General features: G+C 45.3%; 1 protein-coding gene across 3 annotated transcripts in view; it reads right to left on the reverse strand.

Moving 5' to 3' along the window:
- Positions 1–7337: 7337 nt before the first annotated feature.
- The window catches only part of SCAPER (S-phase cyclin A associated protein in the ER), a 400073-nt gene continuing 388405 nt past the window's right edge, over positions 7338–19005 (reverse strand). For all 3 annotated transcript variants that reach the window (XM_027840666.1, XM_027840664.1, XM_027840665.1), the window contains 3 exons: positions 12498–12689; positions 10061–10112; positions 7338–7735 (listed from right to left, as the gene is read on the reverse strand). In XM_027840666.1, the coding sequence (XP_027696467.1) occupies positions 7632–7735; positions 10061–10112; positions 12498–12689 (348 nt within the window). In that variant the 3' untranslated portion in view covers positions 7338–7631. The remainder of the gene's footprint in view (positions 7736–10060; positions 10113–12497; positions 12690–19005) is intronic.

A 19005-nucleotide genomic window follows, 5' to 3' on the forward strand; every position in this document is an offset into this window, starting at 1 on the left:
GTGGACCTTGAGCTAGTTTTTCCGAAAAGGAAACAAAAAAAGGAACACAAATTGTGCCAGGTCGGGGTAAAGCCGCCGAGGGCCACGAATAGCCGCCTGGCACTGGAGCCTTCACGTTGACCGCTTAGGGGAAAAGGAAGGCTCATTCCTCCCACTCCCCGCTTTACAACCTCTTCTCACCTCTTCCGGAGGTCACACCTGCCCTCCACTTCCAAACACCACGTTGCCTCCTCCCCTGAGGTCACAGCCCCAGCCTCCATCACCTCCTGCTCCTCCTGGCTCACACTTCAGACGACCCATTCCTCACCGCCTTCTCCACCATACCTCCCAAGCCAGGCCCAGCCTGGTGCCTGGAGACCTTAGTCACGTTCAGGGGCAGCCCCAGGCCCCGTACTCTGGCCTCTGCAATCAGCCAGGCCTCACACCGTAGCCTCGGCCGTCATGCTCCCCGGGCTTGAGTTTACCATCAACGCCAGGGGAAAACACGGAGGGGGAGGTACAGTAGCTGAGTTCCTTAACTGACCACCGAGGCGCCCTTAGGGGCTGCGGCTGCTGGCCTCAGACAGGCGGGGATGTCGCTGTCCATCTGTCCATCTGTCCGTCCGACGTCGTCTTCTCCGATCTCAGCAGCAGCTGCCCCCCTCCCTCGGGCCGCTGCATTCATTAAGTTCTGTCTAGACAGAGGCGAGGCCGGCGGCCCCTTATCGGCCCCTGGCATCACCTGCAAGCGAGACCCCCGGGAGTCCTGCGCCCCCCACGAGCACTGGGCCGTGGCCGCCCGCCGAGGCTCGGCTTGCTTTCCTGCCCCGGCACGGCACGGGAGCCGCGGACCGCGAGGGCCTGAGGCTGCCGGGGCCAGCCCAGCCGGTGTGACATTTCAAACTCGCGGCTTGGGTTCTCAGGGGTGGCCGGCGCTGAGCTCAGGGAGGCGGGGGCGGGGGCGCTGGTGGGGGTGGAGGGCTCGAAGCTCCGACGGGACGGCCCCGGCCCCGGCCCCGGCCTGGCCTAGCTCAGGTTCTCCCAGACACCAAGGTTAACCCTTTGGGGCCAATGATATCCGGGCGCCGGAGCGGCAGTGAGGACAGGGTGCGCCTGGCGGAGGGGATGCTGCTGGGCAGCGCCGGGGCTAGGGGCAGCAGCCCCTGCCTGCCTACAAGCCGGGGCGCAGGAGGCTGTGCGGAGGAGACAGCACAAATCTTTTCCCTTCTTCCCTTCTTCCCTTCTCTTTCCCTTTTTCTCTTTCCTATTGTCTTTTCATTTTTACTCTGGTGCAGACCTCTCTGCACATAGTAAACACACAATCGCTTTTGCCTTAAATCTTTCGTTTTCTCTTTCATTCTTTCCCTTCTCTTTCATTCTTCTCCCCTCTTTTTTTTTTTTTTAATATGAAAGCTTGTTGGAGAAGATTGAAAGAAAGGATGAGGTGGGAAGGAGATCTAAGTCTATTTATTTTTAACTTCCTGAAAGTCAAGGTGACGCTAGTGAAAGAATTAAAGGGAACATTCTCCCTTCTTTAGGATTTAGGAAATGGTGCTGCAAACTCAGAGATAAGGAAAAAGATAACGCAGGGTTAATGAGGACCAGCTTTACCTCCTGAACTGCCCAGATGCGGTTTAATAAACAGGGCTGGGTTCTTCGAGGCATCTTTTTCCTTAACTGAGACCATTCCCTTCTAACAGAAATACAGACCATCTCTTCTTACCCCTTGGGCTGGACCACTGGATAGAGGGGCTAAAGTTCAGGGGAGTCAAATTTTCGTTTTGGGGTCTTTCATACTACCGGCAACTAAAGCTGTCTTTTTTTTTTTTTTTTCCTTTCTAAATCAAAGTTTGGAATAAGTAGTATAATAGATGTCGATTCTCAGAAATTTTGATTTTCACTGCAGTATTTCTGTTCTGTGAATGGAAACATCTCTATGCATGCACAAGTCGATTTCTGCCTTATCAGCTTAAAACTCAATTCCTCTCTTTGCTATTTTGACACATGTAGGAACGAGCACAAGTTTTGGGAATCAGGAAATAAGCTGGCCGAAGTCAGTAGTAACTCTCTTAGCATCATAGTAGCTGTACCACAGCATTTAACGTCGCATTCTTGTCTCTTTGCAATTGGTGTTTCTGCGGCAGGCAAGAGAAAGCTTCTCTTTCAGTGTGGGTTGCCAGGGAAAGGGTTTGACTCTGATAAGACCTTTTTACAACAGTCCCTAGTGGGGTGTCAGATCTACGGTTAGGGAGTTGCAGCAATAAGGAATATCAATTTTACTGGTTCTCAGATCATCTTGAAACATTTTCTGTAATACGGGAGGGATTTCCCTGTAAATTATATTACCTGTGCAATTACAAGGAGAGGATTTTATGCTTACTGAAGTGAGATACCCATTCCCACAGTAAAAACTCAAGCTAATAAAGAAGGTCATAGGGTAGAAGGAAGGGAGTTAGTTATTTAGATAGAGATTTTAATGTCAGAGTGAGTGAGATTAAAAACAAAATCTACATAGCTTCATGTCATCTTTGTGGGAGAAGGATTTTACAGAGAAAAAAAAAAGTTTGTAAGAATGGCCACATGAAGTTTGCAATTTGGGGGAAATAAAAGTAAAAGAAAAATTCCCTTTCTGGAAACACCTAAAAAGCTTCAGGGACCAGTAGAATTGTAATCGGCCTGCCTTTTTGTGTGTAAAGAAGAAATGAAGTCCAGGAAGGCAGTCAATCAGCAAGCATTTTTGAAGTCTTTACTATGAACCAGGCACTGTGGGCTAAATGCTGGGGGCATAGAGCAGCCAATACTGTCTTGCTCAGGGAGATGGTCTGTTTCTGGGAAGTCGCTGAGATACTTCCATTACCACGTGGAAGAAAGCTGGGATGAATGAATTGCTGCACGTTTAGTCATTTTAGCTAGCCTGCAAGGCGTTTTCCAGCATACAGGAGATGTTAGGGGTAAATGAGTGCACATTTGCAGAGAGGTGTCAGATTGGTAACTTGAAAATGGGTAAATTGGAAATCAAAGTTTACCAAGGAAAAGGATTGCAGTTTTTTTTTTAAAGTCAAAACTTAAAGGGTAGACTATGTCTCTATCTATCTATCTATCTTTGTATCTACGTCTCAGTCTCCATCCCAAGCCCAAGCTGGTGAGGTGAAATAAGACCGTAGGGAGACTGGGACCCTTGGGCAATGGTGACTCTTCATGAAAATATAGGTTAATGGGGACAAATGAAAAGTGACAAGTCTGAAGACAAGGAACCAAAACAGAAAGAAGGAACGCTAGAGGGTCGAGGAACGGATGGGGAATTGGGAAACTTTGCTAAGAATAATTTAAAGTACTGTTAGACGGGAGGACAAATCAGTTCTATAGAACGGATCCCCCCTCCCCAACAAAACGAAAGCGCCTTGAGGGCCGGGCCTGCTGCTTCTACTGGTCTCGGTATCTTCAGAGCCTCGATCAGCGCGAGGCACAAAGTAGGCGCTTAAAAATACTTGTGCAGGGGCAGCTAGGTGGTACAGTAGATAGATCTCTGGCCTTGGAGTCAGAAGGACCCGAGTTCGAATGCGGCCTCAGACACTTGACTGTGTGACGCTGGGCCAGTCACTTATGAGCCCGATTGCCTCACCAAAAAGAAAAAAAAAATACTTGTGGAATTGACCGCAGACATAAGGGAGAGTGACTCAGAAGAAAAAGAGAGGCGCAGTTGCTGCATCCGCACCCTGCTAAACCCCTCTGTTCATTGCTCTTTTTTTCCGCCAGAAGCTATAAAACCTGAGTGAAGATTACCTGAAAGGGGAGGTGGTGGTGGTGACGGGATATGCTGTATAAAGAGACAGACATACGAGAGAGCGACAAGTGAGAACGAGAAGTGGGGGAGTGGGGGTGGGAGAGGGGGGAGGAAGAGTGGAAATAAGGGTGGTCGGGGGCCAGGCAGCGCTCTATTTCTAGATTAATGGAGCCCAAGGGCTTCAACCAGGCGAAAGGAGTCCTGGAGGAAGCGACAGGGACGAGGTCGGCAGGCAGACAGGTTTTATGGGCGAGGGCAGAGGAGTGAGCGAGGTGATGACAGGCAGAGCCAGCCGAGGGGCAGACTCCCACAGAAGGGAGGGTGGCCGGGCCTGCCGAAGGAGGTTCGCAGCTGTCTCTGGGGCAGGCCGGCTGGGCACCCCCGCCCCATCCCATCGGGCTAGGCAGGGGATCAGGGCCTTTGGGGCCCCCAGGTGCGGGCCAAACGGCTGCGGCGGCAGCTTTGGGCAGGAAAGGAGGGAGGGCAAAGGCGGTCTCTTGGCCATGGATGACCACCCCCCGCCCTCCTCTGGAGCTCGCTTTCTCTGCCCAGGGAGAAGCCTCCACTACCCGCGGACTGTGGCCAGGCCGGAGTAGAAATGGGTCAGTCCCCAGGCAGGTCCACGCCGAGGCTCCTTGGAGGTGAGCGCGCCCCGGACGTGCCCGGCCTTCGCTCCAGTGCCGACCTCCAGAACGTGCCGGACGAAAGGATGGGGTGACAGCCCGCCGTACCCTCAGTTCTGGGAGGTGGGGACCGGGCCTCGTCAGACCTCTCCCACGGAGCCCGGAGTCCCGGCCTGGGCGCAGACCAGCGGAGCCCCGATGTGGGGGAGACCACCGAGCCTCAGGCCGAGATTGAGACAAGATGCGGCCACCAGCTCGGCGCTCACCTGGCCCCCGGCCCCCGGCCCCCGGGAATGGCTCGGAGTCGTAAGAGGGGAGAGCGCGCCGCGCCGCAGAGTTTAAATCACCTCTGCCGGGGTCGGGAGGAAGGCAGGCAGGGGGAAGGGCGGGCCAGCCCTGCGCCCCCCGAGGGCGTGGAGGCGGCCACGGCGCGTGCCCTCGGCACCCTCCCCACGGAGCAGAATCCTGGGGAGCAGCGCACGTCGGGGGCCGGGAGCTCCCCTCCAGCCCAGCGGACCCTGACGGCGAGAGGGAGAGAGGGGACTGTTCCGTGGTCATTTCAATTAAATCTTTAATTGCAAATCCTGGTCTGGTTTCTGGGAGGTTAATCACAACTGTCTTAATTATTGATGGCTTTTTGGCAAAACCCCGACCAGATAAGAAATACATTCTGTTGTGAAACGTCTTGCAGGAAATCTTAGAAATACTTGATTGCGCCTTTCCCTCCGAAGGTTCCGCACCCTCTCTCTTCGAAGGCGCACGGCAGCGCCGCGGGCCAGCGCTCCGCTAGCCCAGGGCGGCAGTTAGTTCAGTGAGCCCCTCCGGCCCAGGGGATTGCTGGCACCTGCCTCGAGGCTCACAGCCTCCCCGACGGGCACATCCCTCCAAGGCCGGCGGCCGCCCTACCTTCTCCCAAACCCACGGCCATAATAACCGAGAAGCGGGAATCCCCAGGTGGGAAACGAGCGGAGACTCATGCCAGGGAGGGGCCCCGGGATCTGCCCATGTGCCCAGAGGTGACGGGTTTGTGCCAGCTTTGGGGGCCAGCCCGAAGAGCTGAGGCGCCCGCTCAGACGTCAGGCCCAAGGCTGTAAAAAGCTCTGCCTTGGCTCGCTCAACCTCCTCTCCTCGGGTCTTGTTTACCCAGGAATGGGGCCACCCCTCCCCCAGTCGGTGCCCGTCCCTGCTTAGGGCCCATAGGAAGGAGAGGGGTCGAAAAACTACTTTTTCCTTTTTAACAGACTGGGAGAGCCGCGAGGACCCTCCTACCCCTTCACTCTTTACACGAGGAAGCAGAGGGAGAAGGGACTTGAAAAGAAACCTAGGTCAGAATGGGAGATCACTGTTTGGGAACTGGCCGAGGCCGGCGCTCCAGCTTCTCAGACTACCTGGAGCCCGTCACGTTTCTGCTCGGTCCTGCTGCCTGAAGTCTGTAACAAAAGGCATCCCAGGGGCTTTAGTCGAGCCCCCTCCCTGGATCACCGAGATCACGTGACCTAGGCCGGCCAGCTGCCCCCTGCCCCAGCGCTCCCAGGGCAGAGAGCATCTGAAAATGTTTTCACTCCACTTCTAAATCAACCAACCAACCAACCAACCAACCAGGATTTATTCATTAAAAAAGAGCCGGCTCGGTGGCCTAACACTGTTGGGATCAACTACCTGGCCCTTTTCCCTCCGCCTCACTTTCTTTTCCCATAAGGAAGTCTGAATTTCGGACAAGAACCCCAAACTTCAAATCCTGCTGCAGAGACCACCTGCTAATTACCCGGGGGGGGGGGGGGGCGCCGCACCTTCATGTTCAGTGTGCCAAATAAAGTTCCCGAACCTCAGATTTGCAGCGGGGGAGATGGGTCTCTGAAATAGGGCTCTAGCTCTTCTCGTGGAAGCTCCATCTCCCCCTCCAAGGCCTCTGCTGGAGTCAGAGAGGGGCTGCAGGTAGACTGCAGCGGCAACCCTGCTTTCAGCTTCAAGCTCACTGGAGGGCCAAACCTGTCATTTCTTCTTTACGTGCCAACAGGTCAAACTTAAAATAGAAGGGCCCCATGGGGTGTTTCCTTTGCTGGGAAGGTGTTTGGTGAAAAATGGCTTCTGTGTTTCTTTTTTCCTTTTTAAAAAATAGCTGTGACTGTGACTCCCTTTTGTGTGTCCCGTCAGTTTCCACTTGTTCTGATGAATGTTAGTGTGTACTGCCTTCTACAGTGGGCTGATCCTGGGGCTCACAGTGAAGAAAGCCCACCCTTAGACTCTGGACAGGAGCAATGCTATGAGGAGCCCCTCTCCTCTCCAACCTCACATGCAGACAGAAAAGACTCCAGAAAGCCGGATGAGCAAAGGAAGCTAGCCCTAGCCCTTCAAGCCTTGTTTTCCAGAACAAGGATGAGCATGCCGATGGATCACCGGCTAGCAACTGAATGTTAAACAATGGCCTTCGCTGGAGTAAACTGTTTAAAAACGTCTTTACAGTTACCAGAGGTATGATTCTGAATACAGAAGCTTAATAAATGTTTAACGATTGATAGAATAATTTCATGTTCCTTGAAACAATCCTGGGGGATAGATAATGCCTTAGTCAATTATTATTTTTGTTTTGGGTAAGTTCAGCCCCCTGATATTTAAAAAAGGTTTTGGCTAAGAAGACGTGGGATGACTGACATGCTTAAGCCATCTTTCCAGTTGGTTTTAAACAGTCACTACAAATATCTCACGCCATTAGAAATGCAGAAATGTCACAAATATCCTTATTCTAAACCTCAAAAAGGAACATTCAAAAAGCAGCTTAAACTTCAATTTTTGAATTACTTGCAGAGATTTCTAGAATGTTTTAAAATTTTTGTTTCAAATTTGCATTTCTCTAACAAGAAGTGAGACAAGTGATTGATTATTCAGAAACCCTGATGCTGAAATACAAAGTCACACTGCAAAACAGAATAAGTTATTTTATTACAAGATATATAGAACAGAACTGATCTTCTCATTTTTAAGCCTAATTTCACCAATATTGCAATGCAAGAAGTTTACCATCACAGGGCTCCCAAACCCTATCATGTTATACATAAATGAAACAAACCCAACTTGCAAAATTAGAAACCAGAACATTAAAGTATCTACAATAATTAATTATAAATAGTGCAAAGTATATGTCATATCTACAGTGCAGGTATTGAGTATCAAAAATTTTTTTGTGAACAGTTAGAATGTTTGTTTTAACAATGAATGTCTCCAAATCAGAACCAACTGAAGCAAACTTATTTTTTATCTTTTTTCAAGAAAAATTGTCGGGCTTCTTCCCAGGCCTGCTCTGGAAATCTGTTACATAGTTCAAGGTAGTCTTGGGAAGTGAAAAATTTTTCTGTGAAAGACAGAGAGCATAACATTAGATTATAATTTTGGGTGTGCTAAGAAATTAAACTTATTTCAATATTTAAGAGGTTGGAAATACAGATAGGTTTAAATGAAATAATAATAAATCTGGTAAGTTCATTTAAAAAAAAGGACAAAAATGGTCACAATATCTCCAGCATATTCAGATAATATTAGGAAAGCATTTTTAAAAATGACTGCTTTTAATCTTTTTAAAAAAAGTTTAAAAATGTTTAAAAAAAGGAAGGGGGACAAAATCACTAATGTTTATTTTGCGCCATCCCAAATTGCCAGAAAAAGACATCTGTTTATATTTTAATACAAAGTTTTGCACTTATTTCCTTTTAGGCAAAAACTAAACCATGTTTCATTTTCAGGAGCTATGTCAAGATTTTCCTTTCAGTATAACTTGCAATTTTTCCCTATTTACTTATTGAGCTTTACATCCAATGACAGAGGAGACAAATGAGAGAAACTCATTTACAAACTGTGGCTGCAAAGTGCCGTATGAGAGGCATGAGAGCAAAACCACACGTATTTAGTCCCTTAAAGGAGACCTTCTTCTCCCCGTGTGGTACCGCTCAAGACATAAAGTGTGAACACTTTCATGGACGGTGAGTGTTCAAAGTCAGCACATGAAAGGGAGATGCCCAGGGAATAAACTGACAGCTATGCTCATGCTATGATCTTTGTCAAACAGGAGGAGTCCCTGAGAGTCACAGCGGACATTGAGTCCAGAACTCTTTGGGCGGGGGGGATAGAACTATGGTGAATCAGGCCAGCTGTAATCTGGTACATGCTTTAAAAAAACCTCTTCCACTACGAAAGATAGTGCTGTCTCTGTGGCTCTAATGTCCTGCTCCAGAAGTGTCAGGATCTCAGTAATTGGCCTACACAGTGTGCCAAGGAAGCTGCTGGGGATCTGTCTTTCAGATAAAGCAAAAGGGGCTAGCGCTTATTTCATGAGAAAATAGGAAAAAGGAGGGCTGCAAAAGTTTTTCCTCATTAACACAAAATTTGCTGTATGACTGAAAATAAAAACCTTCAACATCTCCAAGTATTTCCACATGGAGCAAACTGGGTTTGAGGGCCTCCTGGATAGCTTGAGGGCTTGGTGGTGAGAAACGCCTCTTTCGTGGGCAGAACAAGCAAATGCTGCCCTGGCCGGGGCCCTAGGCGATGGGCATGGGACCCCACTATTTGTTTCCTTCTTCACTCACCTGGGTCCACAGAATCTGGTTTTTTAAAATGACAAATGTAACCACTTCAGTTGTTGTTGTTTTTTCTTGTTGAAACTTTTCAACACCTGCTTATTCCAAATGACTTTTTGTTTTCTTAGCAAAAGAATCCAACACACACCAAGATAGGCTTCAAGGTTAGGGGCCCCAGAGGGGAACACAGCTAGGAGATGGAATTTTCAGTGTTTTAAAGAATTAAAAAACCAAAGGAGAATTGGGAAATTCTAAAGCAAGTTTTCTTAATTAGGATATTCTCTAACTACTGAAAAACTGGGTGACACCAAGAAGCTAGTGAAGCAATGCCTTAGTTTTAAAAATTACAATCTAGGAAGACGATGACAAAAATACAATTTCAAATAACCCTAACATTCAACTCTAATCAGAGGAAAATGTCCCAGCAGGAGAGCAACAGAAAAGGTCTTGTAAATCTTTCAGCCTCTGAACTCTGCTAATTTGATGGCTTTTTCTGCATGTAAAACAAATATTTTCAATAAAAAAGTTCAAGGGCTTAAATTCACCTTTGGGGGAATTCTCCCCATCCCCCAGCTAAGATAGATTACATCACAGCACCAAACACTGAAGGAAACCAACAATCTCCTCACTTGTATCTTTCACTGAGTAATTTAAACTAATGTTCATTATCTTGAATATCTGTTTTCATCTAATGTTTTCTTAAATAACACTTGTTGACAGCAGAAAGAGGAGCTAATTAATTAGCATTTGGAAGCTCTTCAGGAAGATTTCTGTAGACATCAGATTTTTCTGATTCTCTTCTGTCATGTAGTGACTGGTTTCTCTTTGTCACAGCCAGGGAAAGGGCATGTGTGAAGGAGACGAACCTACCACCAAGGTTTTCCTTGGAGTCTTTTAGACTTCTCAGTGAGGCAACACAGGGAATCATGCTGAAGGGTAAAATCCACAATTACTTTTTGCCTTGAAATATATTTGGCACTTGAAACCTGAGTCCTTGATGATAAAATAATGGGAAATTATAAGTGATGGAGGATGGGGAATAAACATGCAGCTTGGTTATCAGCCTCATAAAGTATGTGTTAGATTTCAAGAGACATACATACCCCTTGTTTGAGGATACAAGTCTTCAGTTTGACCAGGAATTGGTTCAAAATCCTGGGTAGACAAAAGAAAACTGTTTGTATAGTGAGTATAAAAACAGTAAATTTTCATGAAATAAACTGAAAATCCTCATGAAACAACCAATCTGCCACCCCTTTTGCCTGATGAGCCTGCAATCCAACATTCTTAGAACCTAAGGAAATTTATAAATGGAAGCTGGGACTGGAGTATTATAAAGGAAGACTAAATAATGATGATACTTAAAACCTACTACTATATATAACTGATTTCATAATAATCATCTCCATGAAACGATATTCATGTTACACAGTTGTCAAAAATTACTGTCTAACCATGGCAGCTAGCATCGTGCCATGCCTAAAACTTTATTTTGTGCAAATCTCCCCTTTTCCACATTATTTCGTTAGCTTTAGCAGTTTGTAGCTTGTAGCCTAATAGACTCATATGCTGGCTTAGCAGTGAGCAGTTCTGCTTGGGTTTGGGAAAAAACCTCAACTATCCTGCAAAATTCTGTAGTAATTCGGTGACCAAAAATGTTAAATTTCTGTTTTAAAAAAACAGTATTTTTAATGGTGAATCTGAACATTAATACTTGATGAAATGAACAGGACAGAATCCTTAATAGTTCATTCTACAAATAATGTGATGCTACAGATGAAAGTGGTGGCCAAACCAAGCCAGGAAAGTGGCTTATCTCATTCCTTCTTCTTCCTCCCCTGCCCTTTTCATCACAGGCTTCAGGAGCTGGAAGAGGGCTTAGAAGGAGTCCAACCCCTACATTTAACGAAGTCAGTGTGTGTAAGGCACCAGGAAATTTTCAGTAACTACACTAGCGTCATAAAGAAGTTTTACTGTTTTTGGAAAATTAATTTCTTTATAACATGTACATTTTTAGGGAAGATTAGATACAAAGGATCCCTCCCGCCTCAGTATGTATAATATCAAATGAAAATGCATAGTTGAGAATCTGCTGTGTGTGGATTTGCTTTTATTTCTCATTTGATATCATGTGGATTTTTGTCAAGAAACTGATGTAATTTCTCAAGACATCTAAAACTTTAAATAATCACATAATTTGGTTTGGCCCAGCTGCATATTCTGGAATTTGAAAAATGACCATAAAAGAGTTTTAAAATTCCTGCTATAGCTCTGTATTTTTTACATTAAATTTTTCAAAATTTACTTTATGAATGATACAAAGTATTGAAATTTATGTGATAGTTAGGCTCTCTTATTAACATCTTATTAGAAAACCACTCCTGAAAAGCCAATAGGTTCTGAAGTGTTTGACTTTTTAAACTATTTTGGAAAACGAAGTCAAGAATTATAAACAGAATAGCTGGGCTGAAAGATTTTTTAAAGTGATTGACCTTTAACTTTGTTTATTCCCTCACCACTGAATTGTAGACTGTAAAAAAATGTCTTTCACAAAGAAAGTGTCGTAAATCATTTTTAAAAGTCCGTCTTTTAAAAATGCATTTACTAATCAGCCATCTACTATCAAACAAGTATTAGAAGTCATTTGTATTAGCCAGAGTAAGCTACAAAATAAAACAGGACAACAACAAAAAAGGAAATACATCCTTTTTTTTTTTTTCTTTTGGTTTCAATACTACAGGCAAGAAGAGTTCTGGAAAGCAGTTCCCACATTTGTTCCCGAGCAAATAGTGGCATTTAATCTTACAGTGGAAAATATGAACCGAGCCGAAAGATTAAAATTTTTAAAAAAGTTTTTTCTTTTACCCTGATGGAAAAACAATCACTGGATGAGGCAGCAAACACTAGGTAACAGCCAAACTGACTTTCTGTGTCCATTTAGCCATGTGGCTTTGGATGCTGAAAATGCTGCTTATACCACAACATTACCTTTGACTTAAAGACACAGTCACAGTAGGAAGATGACGCTTGTCCAAGTCTGGGACTTTTTTTTTTTTTTGAAAGCCTAATACAAGAGATACTGGATTCAGAGTCACACCAAAAAGCATCTGCGAGATGCACTTCACATTTTCTGGGCTGTTTTGACAGCTTAAAAGCCAACCACACAGGTCTACTTTTTTCTGACTTTTTGTCCAAACTGCATTCTCCACATCCTGATAAAACACAAACTACACCCTAATGCAACAAGGAAATGAAAAGCCTCAAGCGGTCTTTACAAACAGTAATTATCAGCTGCCCTGAGCTGAGCAGCCTGGCCATTTTGCTGCCTTAAGTGAAATCCTCCCCTAGAGCTACGGCCAGCTGCCCAGACACCGCTGAGCTAGTGATGGGTTAGCCTGGCACGGCAGAGGGGTACAGGCAATGAACAGTCCCCCAAGGTTTCCTTCTGTTTTCTTACTGAATTGGGTACACAGAAAGTCAGAGACCTATACCCACATGGGATAATGGCCTAAATGGAAGTTCCCGTTGGAATGTCTGTACCTGAATGAACGTAGCAAGCAAGACACAACTCATCTCCTGCTCCAGAATGATCTTGTTCTGAGGGTTATTGTAACAAGCAGCGATTAGTGAAGGGAAGAGCACCTTGATGAGACGAGGATCACTAAAATACTGGAAAGGCAGCTGGCAAAGCTTCTGCAGCACCGTGGGGTGACGGCCGGACTGCACGATGACCTGGGGACAAGGAGAGGAACGTGAGAAGCCCTGGTCCGGCTTTCCACATCACGGCCCAACGCTAGCGAGGGTGCTCCTGAGAGCGACGAGCAGGATCAAACCAATGGAAACGCCCCAGGCCTCTCCCTGAGACAGGGGAAAGGCCAATTTCCCAGGGCTCAGGCAAGCACTTGCTTGCTTGCATGAGCTTCCCAGCCGTGCCAGGGCTAGAGGGGCAGTGAGGGAGAGAGCCAGAGGCCTCCTGCAGAATGATCCAGGATAAACATTTACCCAGACAGGGCCACCGGGCCTCCCTCCTGCCTCCTGGCTGGCTGGCTCTTCTCTAACAGCCTCTGGGATACATGGAACACAACATCTACTAGACATTTCATTCAGAGGCTGAGAAGAAAAGCTGATTGTGAGTCCCTGCAAGAAGAGACCGGGAAAGATCCTCCCCTCAGTCTTCCTTATCTTAGCTTTGATCACTGCCATCGAGTCTAAAAGGAGAATTGTTTAGATAAATGGGACTGTTGTCTCGAAGTAGGCTAGGTTTACAGCTGTGTACATCTTAAGACATGGAGCAATTAATGGGCTTGCTGGGGAACCCTCTTAATTTACTCACCAGTCCTACAAAGTCTCCACGATAAACCAAGACTTGTCAAAATCAGATCTGTTTCAAGTAACCTTGATGAGACAATTAGAATATGAAAGGGTTGGGTGACCCACAGTTGGCTTCTCAGCAGAGAAGGAAGCTTCTCGAAGGTTAGGGACACTGTAAAACCTAAGGTCACGACTGTAAATTGTACTTGGAAAAACCCAATTTTACAGGTACACACTCAGACAGGACTGCATTCAAATGAAAACCAGAAGGAGAGAATGAGGTAGTGGAGGCTGGAGGAACATAAATTACCAGGATTTACAAGTTTTTAAAGTACTTTTAACAATACACTAAGAACACACTCTCCGTTGATAATGCAGTTTGGTTTAAGAACAAGATCAACAAAGTAATAGTTCACATTTTTTAGTTCAATAGCCAAAATGACATCAAAAACCCTTCAGAGGATGTGGATAGGGACTTGCTAATACCCGCAAATCCGAGAGGAATTTTAAAGACTCTTACTCTGTGACAGTCCAGCTCATAGCCAGGTAGTGCCATTTCTGATGGTAGCTGATAAAAAGGTGATTTTGTCATTGATTTTAATAAAGCATTTACTTAAGTCTATAGTTTAACTATTAGCTACACAAAATGTAACCAATCCAAACAGACACTATTTGGGATTTGAAATGAAAGAATGATTAAAAGTCTTTCTTTTCCCACTCTGGGAGATAATGAAGATAAACTTCCCCCTTTGTAACTTTATTCAACATTTATTGAGCACCTACTATGTGCAAGGCCCTGGACTGGATAACAACAGCTGACATTAAGGTATATGAACACATAGATGTAGATATAAATAGAAAGCTAGATAATTTCAGCTGATCCTAACAACAACCCTCTTTTATTAAAATATATTTTTCTGAAGGCTCATTAATTTTTTTTAGTTTTTTTATTATTTTTATTTATCAATAATCACTTCCATATGCTTTTGAGTTTAAAATTTTTCTCCCCCTTCCTCCCTACCACCCTCCCCAAGACGGTGCACAATCTGATATAGGCTATACATTTACATTCACATTAAACATATTTTCACATTGGTGATGTTGTAAGTAGAAATTAAAACCAATAGGAGGAACCATCAGAAAGAGGAAACAAAACTCAACAGAAAAGAAAAAAAACAGCACTTCAACTTCCATAGTTCTTTCTTTGGATGTGGATAGCATTTTCCATCACAAGGCCTCTGGACATGTCTCAGATCCTTGTATTGCCAGGAAGGGTTAAGTTCATCAGTATTAGTCATCACACAACGTGGCTGTTATTGTATACAACGTTCTCTTGGTTCTGCTCACTTCACTCAGCACTGAAGGCTCATTAACTGCAAAGTTCTAATTCAGGGTGACCTGGCTACCATGGACACATTTTAACTGGTGAGCCTACCCTGCAGAAGTCACAATACCAGAAGGTGATTCTGAACTTTACCAAACTTGTAGTGTTTTTTTAATTTCATTTTTTAAATTAATTTTTTCTCAATTAGATATAAAAACAATTTTTAACATTCATTAAAAATTTTTTGAATTCTGAATTCTCTCCCCTACCCCACCCCCAGCTGATTGTACATGTTATTGATTGTACATGTGCAATCATGCAAAACATTTCCATATTAGCCATGTTACTAAAGAAAATATAGACCAAAAAAAACCTCAAAACAAACAAAAATAAAGCAAAAAAAAAAAAGTATGCTTCAATCTGCCTTCAGACTCATTCAGTTGTTTCTCTGGAGGTGGATAGTATTTTTCATCAGGAGCTTTAACACAATTGGCTTGGAATCGTCTTGAATCATTGTATTGCTGAGAATATCAAAGTCATTCACAGTTGATCATCGTATAATAAATACTGCTATCACTGCGTGCAATGTTCTCTTCACTTTGCAACAGTTCATGTAAGTCTTCCCAGGTTTTTCTGAAACCATGCTTCTCGTCATTTCTTACAGCACAATAGTGTTCCATCACAATCACATACCATAATTTTGAACTTATATTCTTAAGAAATCAAGTGAATCGACTCTGATTACATTCACATCTCAAGACTCATTGCACGGCCATTGCCAGGGAGTGCTGGGCATTCACCCACTTTAAGAATTGTGAACAGCACACAAGGGAGTAATTTAGTCTTGTCCATTTGATTCCTAAGAGGGTAAGCAAGTCTAACCGTTTGACCACACACTACAACTGGCAATAGGAGATGGGCAAAAGGTTTCCTAAGTGGTGGTCACACCCCCCTCCTGTGGCTGGGAGGTTCTGACTGGCTCCAGGAGGGCTGTTGTCAGTCTCACCGGAGAAGCCCCCAGGATGCCAAGGGGTCTGGAGAGCAGCCAGTTTGTCATGTGGAAGCTGCCGGCTTCGACTCCTCTGGGTGACAGACGGCAGGACACAGAGGTCTTGATTTGTGATATGCTGAGCTCAGAGGGCAGACTGTATGGATTCAGGCTATCCTGTGTCACTTTAAATAATGTGGCAGAGCTGCAGATTGGCAGGAATGATTAGAAATTATGACGATAATTCACATTTCTACAAAACTTTAAAGCTGAAAAATATTTCCTTCAAAACAAGCTTGTGAGGTAGACAGCACAAAGATGACCATTCTCATTTTACAGAGGAGGAAACAAAGGCAGAGAAAGTTGAAGTGACTTTTTCTGGGTCACAGGGCTAGTAAGTGTTGGGAGGTAGGACTCAAAGCCAGGCTGGCAGATTTCCTGCCTGTCCCTCTTTCCACAAGGCCCTGCTGCTTCTCTGACTAGCAGGCCAAAGCTGGCAGAGATCTCTTCCCTTTGGAGGTGGGAAGGGGAAAGGATTAGGGCGGGTTGGGAGAGCAGATTTAACAGGGCTGAATCAAAAGCCTTATTGAGCTGCCTGGGGCCTTGGCCATTGCCTTAAGGGAACAGCCTGGGAATCCCTGGACAGTTTATCAGATACCTAAGTTTATTTCTGGGAAACAAAAGGGAAGAATAATTATTTCCTTGTTTAGCTCTTGCTTTCTGTAGTTAGCAGACATCCATACAGGGTCTCAAGGAGTTTCCTATCTATAGAGTCATTCTCTTCCATAGATACTTTTGTTAACACACTGACATTGTTTATTTGAAGTTTGGATGAAATCTAAACAATTAAAAGTTTGTAGCTTGAAGCTAGTTTCTACAGCTCTCTCCATCTGCGCCCAGCCCCCATCCTTGGCAAGCTGATCTTCTGATAATTCTCTGAGTCCCTCCTATGGACCCTCAGTTTGTAACTACATTTCTTATGACCTAGGAATTCCAGCAAACTAGATGCTTCAAAGCGCAGCCCAAGCTCCTCGAGGCCTGGAGAGTGAACACAATCCAAGCACTTCTTGAAGGGGCAGAGAATGGCTTGGGTAATAGTAATAATGACAGGACATGCCACCTTTAAAATGCAATTTCTACTTTTGGTTCATGAAGTATGAAAAGTGCAAAAGGAAGACAGGACCAGAGAGGTGGAGTTATACAGGATCTGAGAGATTACTGAGTGCATTTTCCCTAATTTTACAGTTGGGGTAACTGAGGTCCAGAGAGAAGTGACTTGTCCAGGGTCACAAAAGTAGGAGGCAGTCCAGTCAGATTTGGAACTCAGGTCCTGTGACTCAATGTGGTGTCCTTTTCAATCCTTAAACCTCTTACTGAGGATGCTTGGGCACAAAATCTACAGGAGCTGAGAAGGTAATGGGAGGTTCCTAGGATAAACTAGCCAAGGCATGAACAATGCAGCTTTTAGGAGTGTCAAACTTACACCAGTAAAGCAGACTGCAAAATTCCTGAGGGCACCAAACCAGGTAAAATGTAACTGGGAAATGTTTAACAAAATCAATAAAAATGCAATAAAACTGAGATAATGTTAATCTGTGGCTTTCTAAGTCTCCCAGATCTGTTTCTATTTGAGAATGATATCACTGCTGTACTAGCCGACAGAAGGATGGCCAGGTACACCATCACTGTCCAGGACAATCCAAAGCCGGAGTCTGGAGAGCTCCCCCGGCCAGGGGCATTCTGCTCTCTTTTATAATCTTCCATCATCACCAGAAGGTCCTTCCTTCTGCCCGGGCTCTGCTCCTGACTCTCCAGAATCCTTCCTCCTTCACGCCTGAGTTCCAGCTCACTCTGACCTCTAGTCTTCCCTTTTTGTTGTTGCTTGTGTTTGCACTCCCAGCACTTAGCACACTGTAAATCCTTAATAAATGTTGGCTCTCCTTCACTACACTGAACTACCTTATCCTCCACCACTGCCCTCCCCACCACAAGACCCAAGCACTGCCACAGTTAGAGGTTCGGTACCAAGGGCTGGCATAGATTCTTTGAAGCAAGCCAAGGCTCTCACCACTGTCCTCGGGCTGGAGGCCTCCCTTTGAAAAGTGGGACAAAGTGGAGTCGCCAACATTACAGTAAGTCTTTTTGTCCACTGTCTTCTGGGAAACTTCAGTACACACATGTATCCATATAAGAAAATAGTGCTGTAAATATAATCTAACGCAGTGGGGCCGCTCAATGTAGGGCCCTTAGCCTGCCTGCCTGCCTCCAAGGTCTTCAAGGCTCTAGCCCTGGCTCTGCTGCTCACCACCAGGGTGGCCTTGGCCACCTTCTGGGCCTCAGATTTCTTGTGTGTAAAACAGGGAATAAAATTTCAGGAAACAAAATCAAGACACAAGGTGGAGACCTTAGAAAGCTTTGAAAAGGGACAAAGAAAAGTCTTCAAGAGGGAAGATCTTAAAACTAGGATTACAAGGGGATTCTAACTTGACAAAGGTATTTGTGCTTTCCTGAGCTGTACTCTCCTTTCAAACTCTGTTTTTATCCCCTTGCCTCATTGGTCAATTGATGACATTCCTTAATTTGGGAACACAAGTATTTCTGGGTTGAATCAAGGAATGTCAGAGCTAGAAAAGAATTTAGAAATTCTCTTGTCCAACCTCTTCCTTGACAGGATGATGCTGGGGTTCCAGAGGGGAAGAGTCCTAGTGAAGGAGACATAGCACAGCTATTCCCAGCATTCAGGGCCTTTCCTAGGAGAGCAGAAGAATCTCCTTCAGCCAATGCAACCCCATCCTGCTCCTGTCTATGCTTAGGGCTGGGAGATGCCTCACAGTACAAAGGTGGTGGCGTCACTGTGTATTTAATGACAAAGGAGCCACACAAACCTGCTGCCAACACAGACAACAGAAACCTGAGGTAAATAACCCTTCGATGCAACAATAGCCTTTGGGAGTAGAGCCAGCAAACTGTAACCATGGCCCAGAACTGCTGCTAGCCATTCTTGGCTCTGTAAGCACAGAAAGAAAGTTGTGCAAACAACTGGGGGGGGGGGGGGAAGCTTGGTGGTGATGAAAAAGGAAATGCACTTTGACAGCTCTGAAGAGACAATCCCAAAGTGGTACCTGTCCAAGAAGTACAGGTAAAGTGGTTTCAGAAAAAACAGAGGCTCAGATGAGAGAAGCGATAGGCATCGCCAGCCTCCCCCACCCCCAAACACATAAGCACAGAGGGAAGGTTTCAGGGGCCAGAAGGCTTTGCTGCCATTCCAGTGACGCTGGTTCTAACATCAGTCAGAGCCTGGCTTCACTCTCTCAGGGCCAGGTGGTCTACATTAACCCTCGAGGTTCTGGGGTACTCTGAAAGGGTGAGGAGTGTCTTTTTTTTCTGACAATATTGGCTTAAGCGCCTACTGGCTGTGTTGCCCC

This window comes from Vombatus ursinus, unplaced genomic scaffold, assembly GCF_900497805.2.
Source record: "Vombatus ursinus unplaced genomic scaffold, bare-nosed wombat genome assembly UNPS02014847.1, whole genome shotgun sequence".
Classification (NCBI taxonomy): domain Eukaryota; kingdom Metazoa; phylum Chordata; class Mammalia; order Diprotodontia; family Vombatidae; genus Vombatus; species Vombatus ursinus.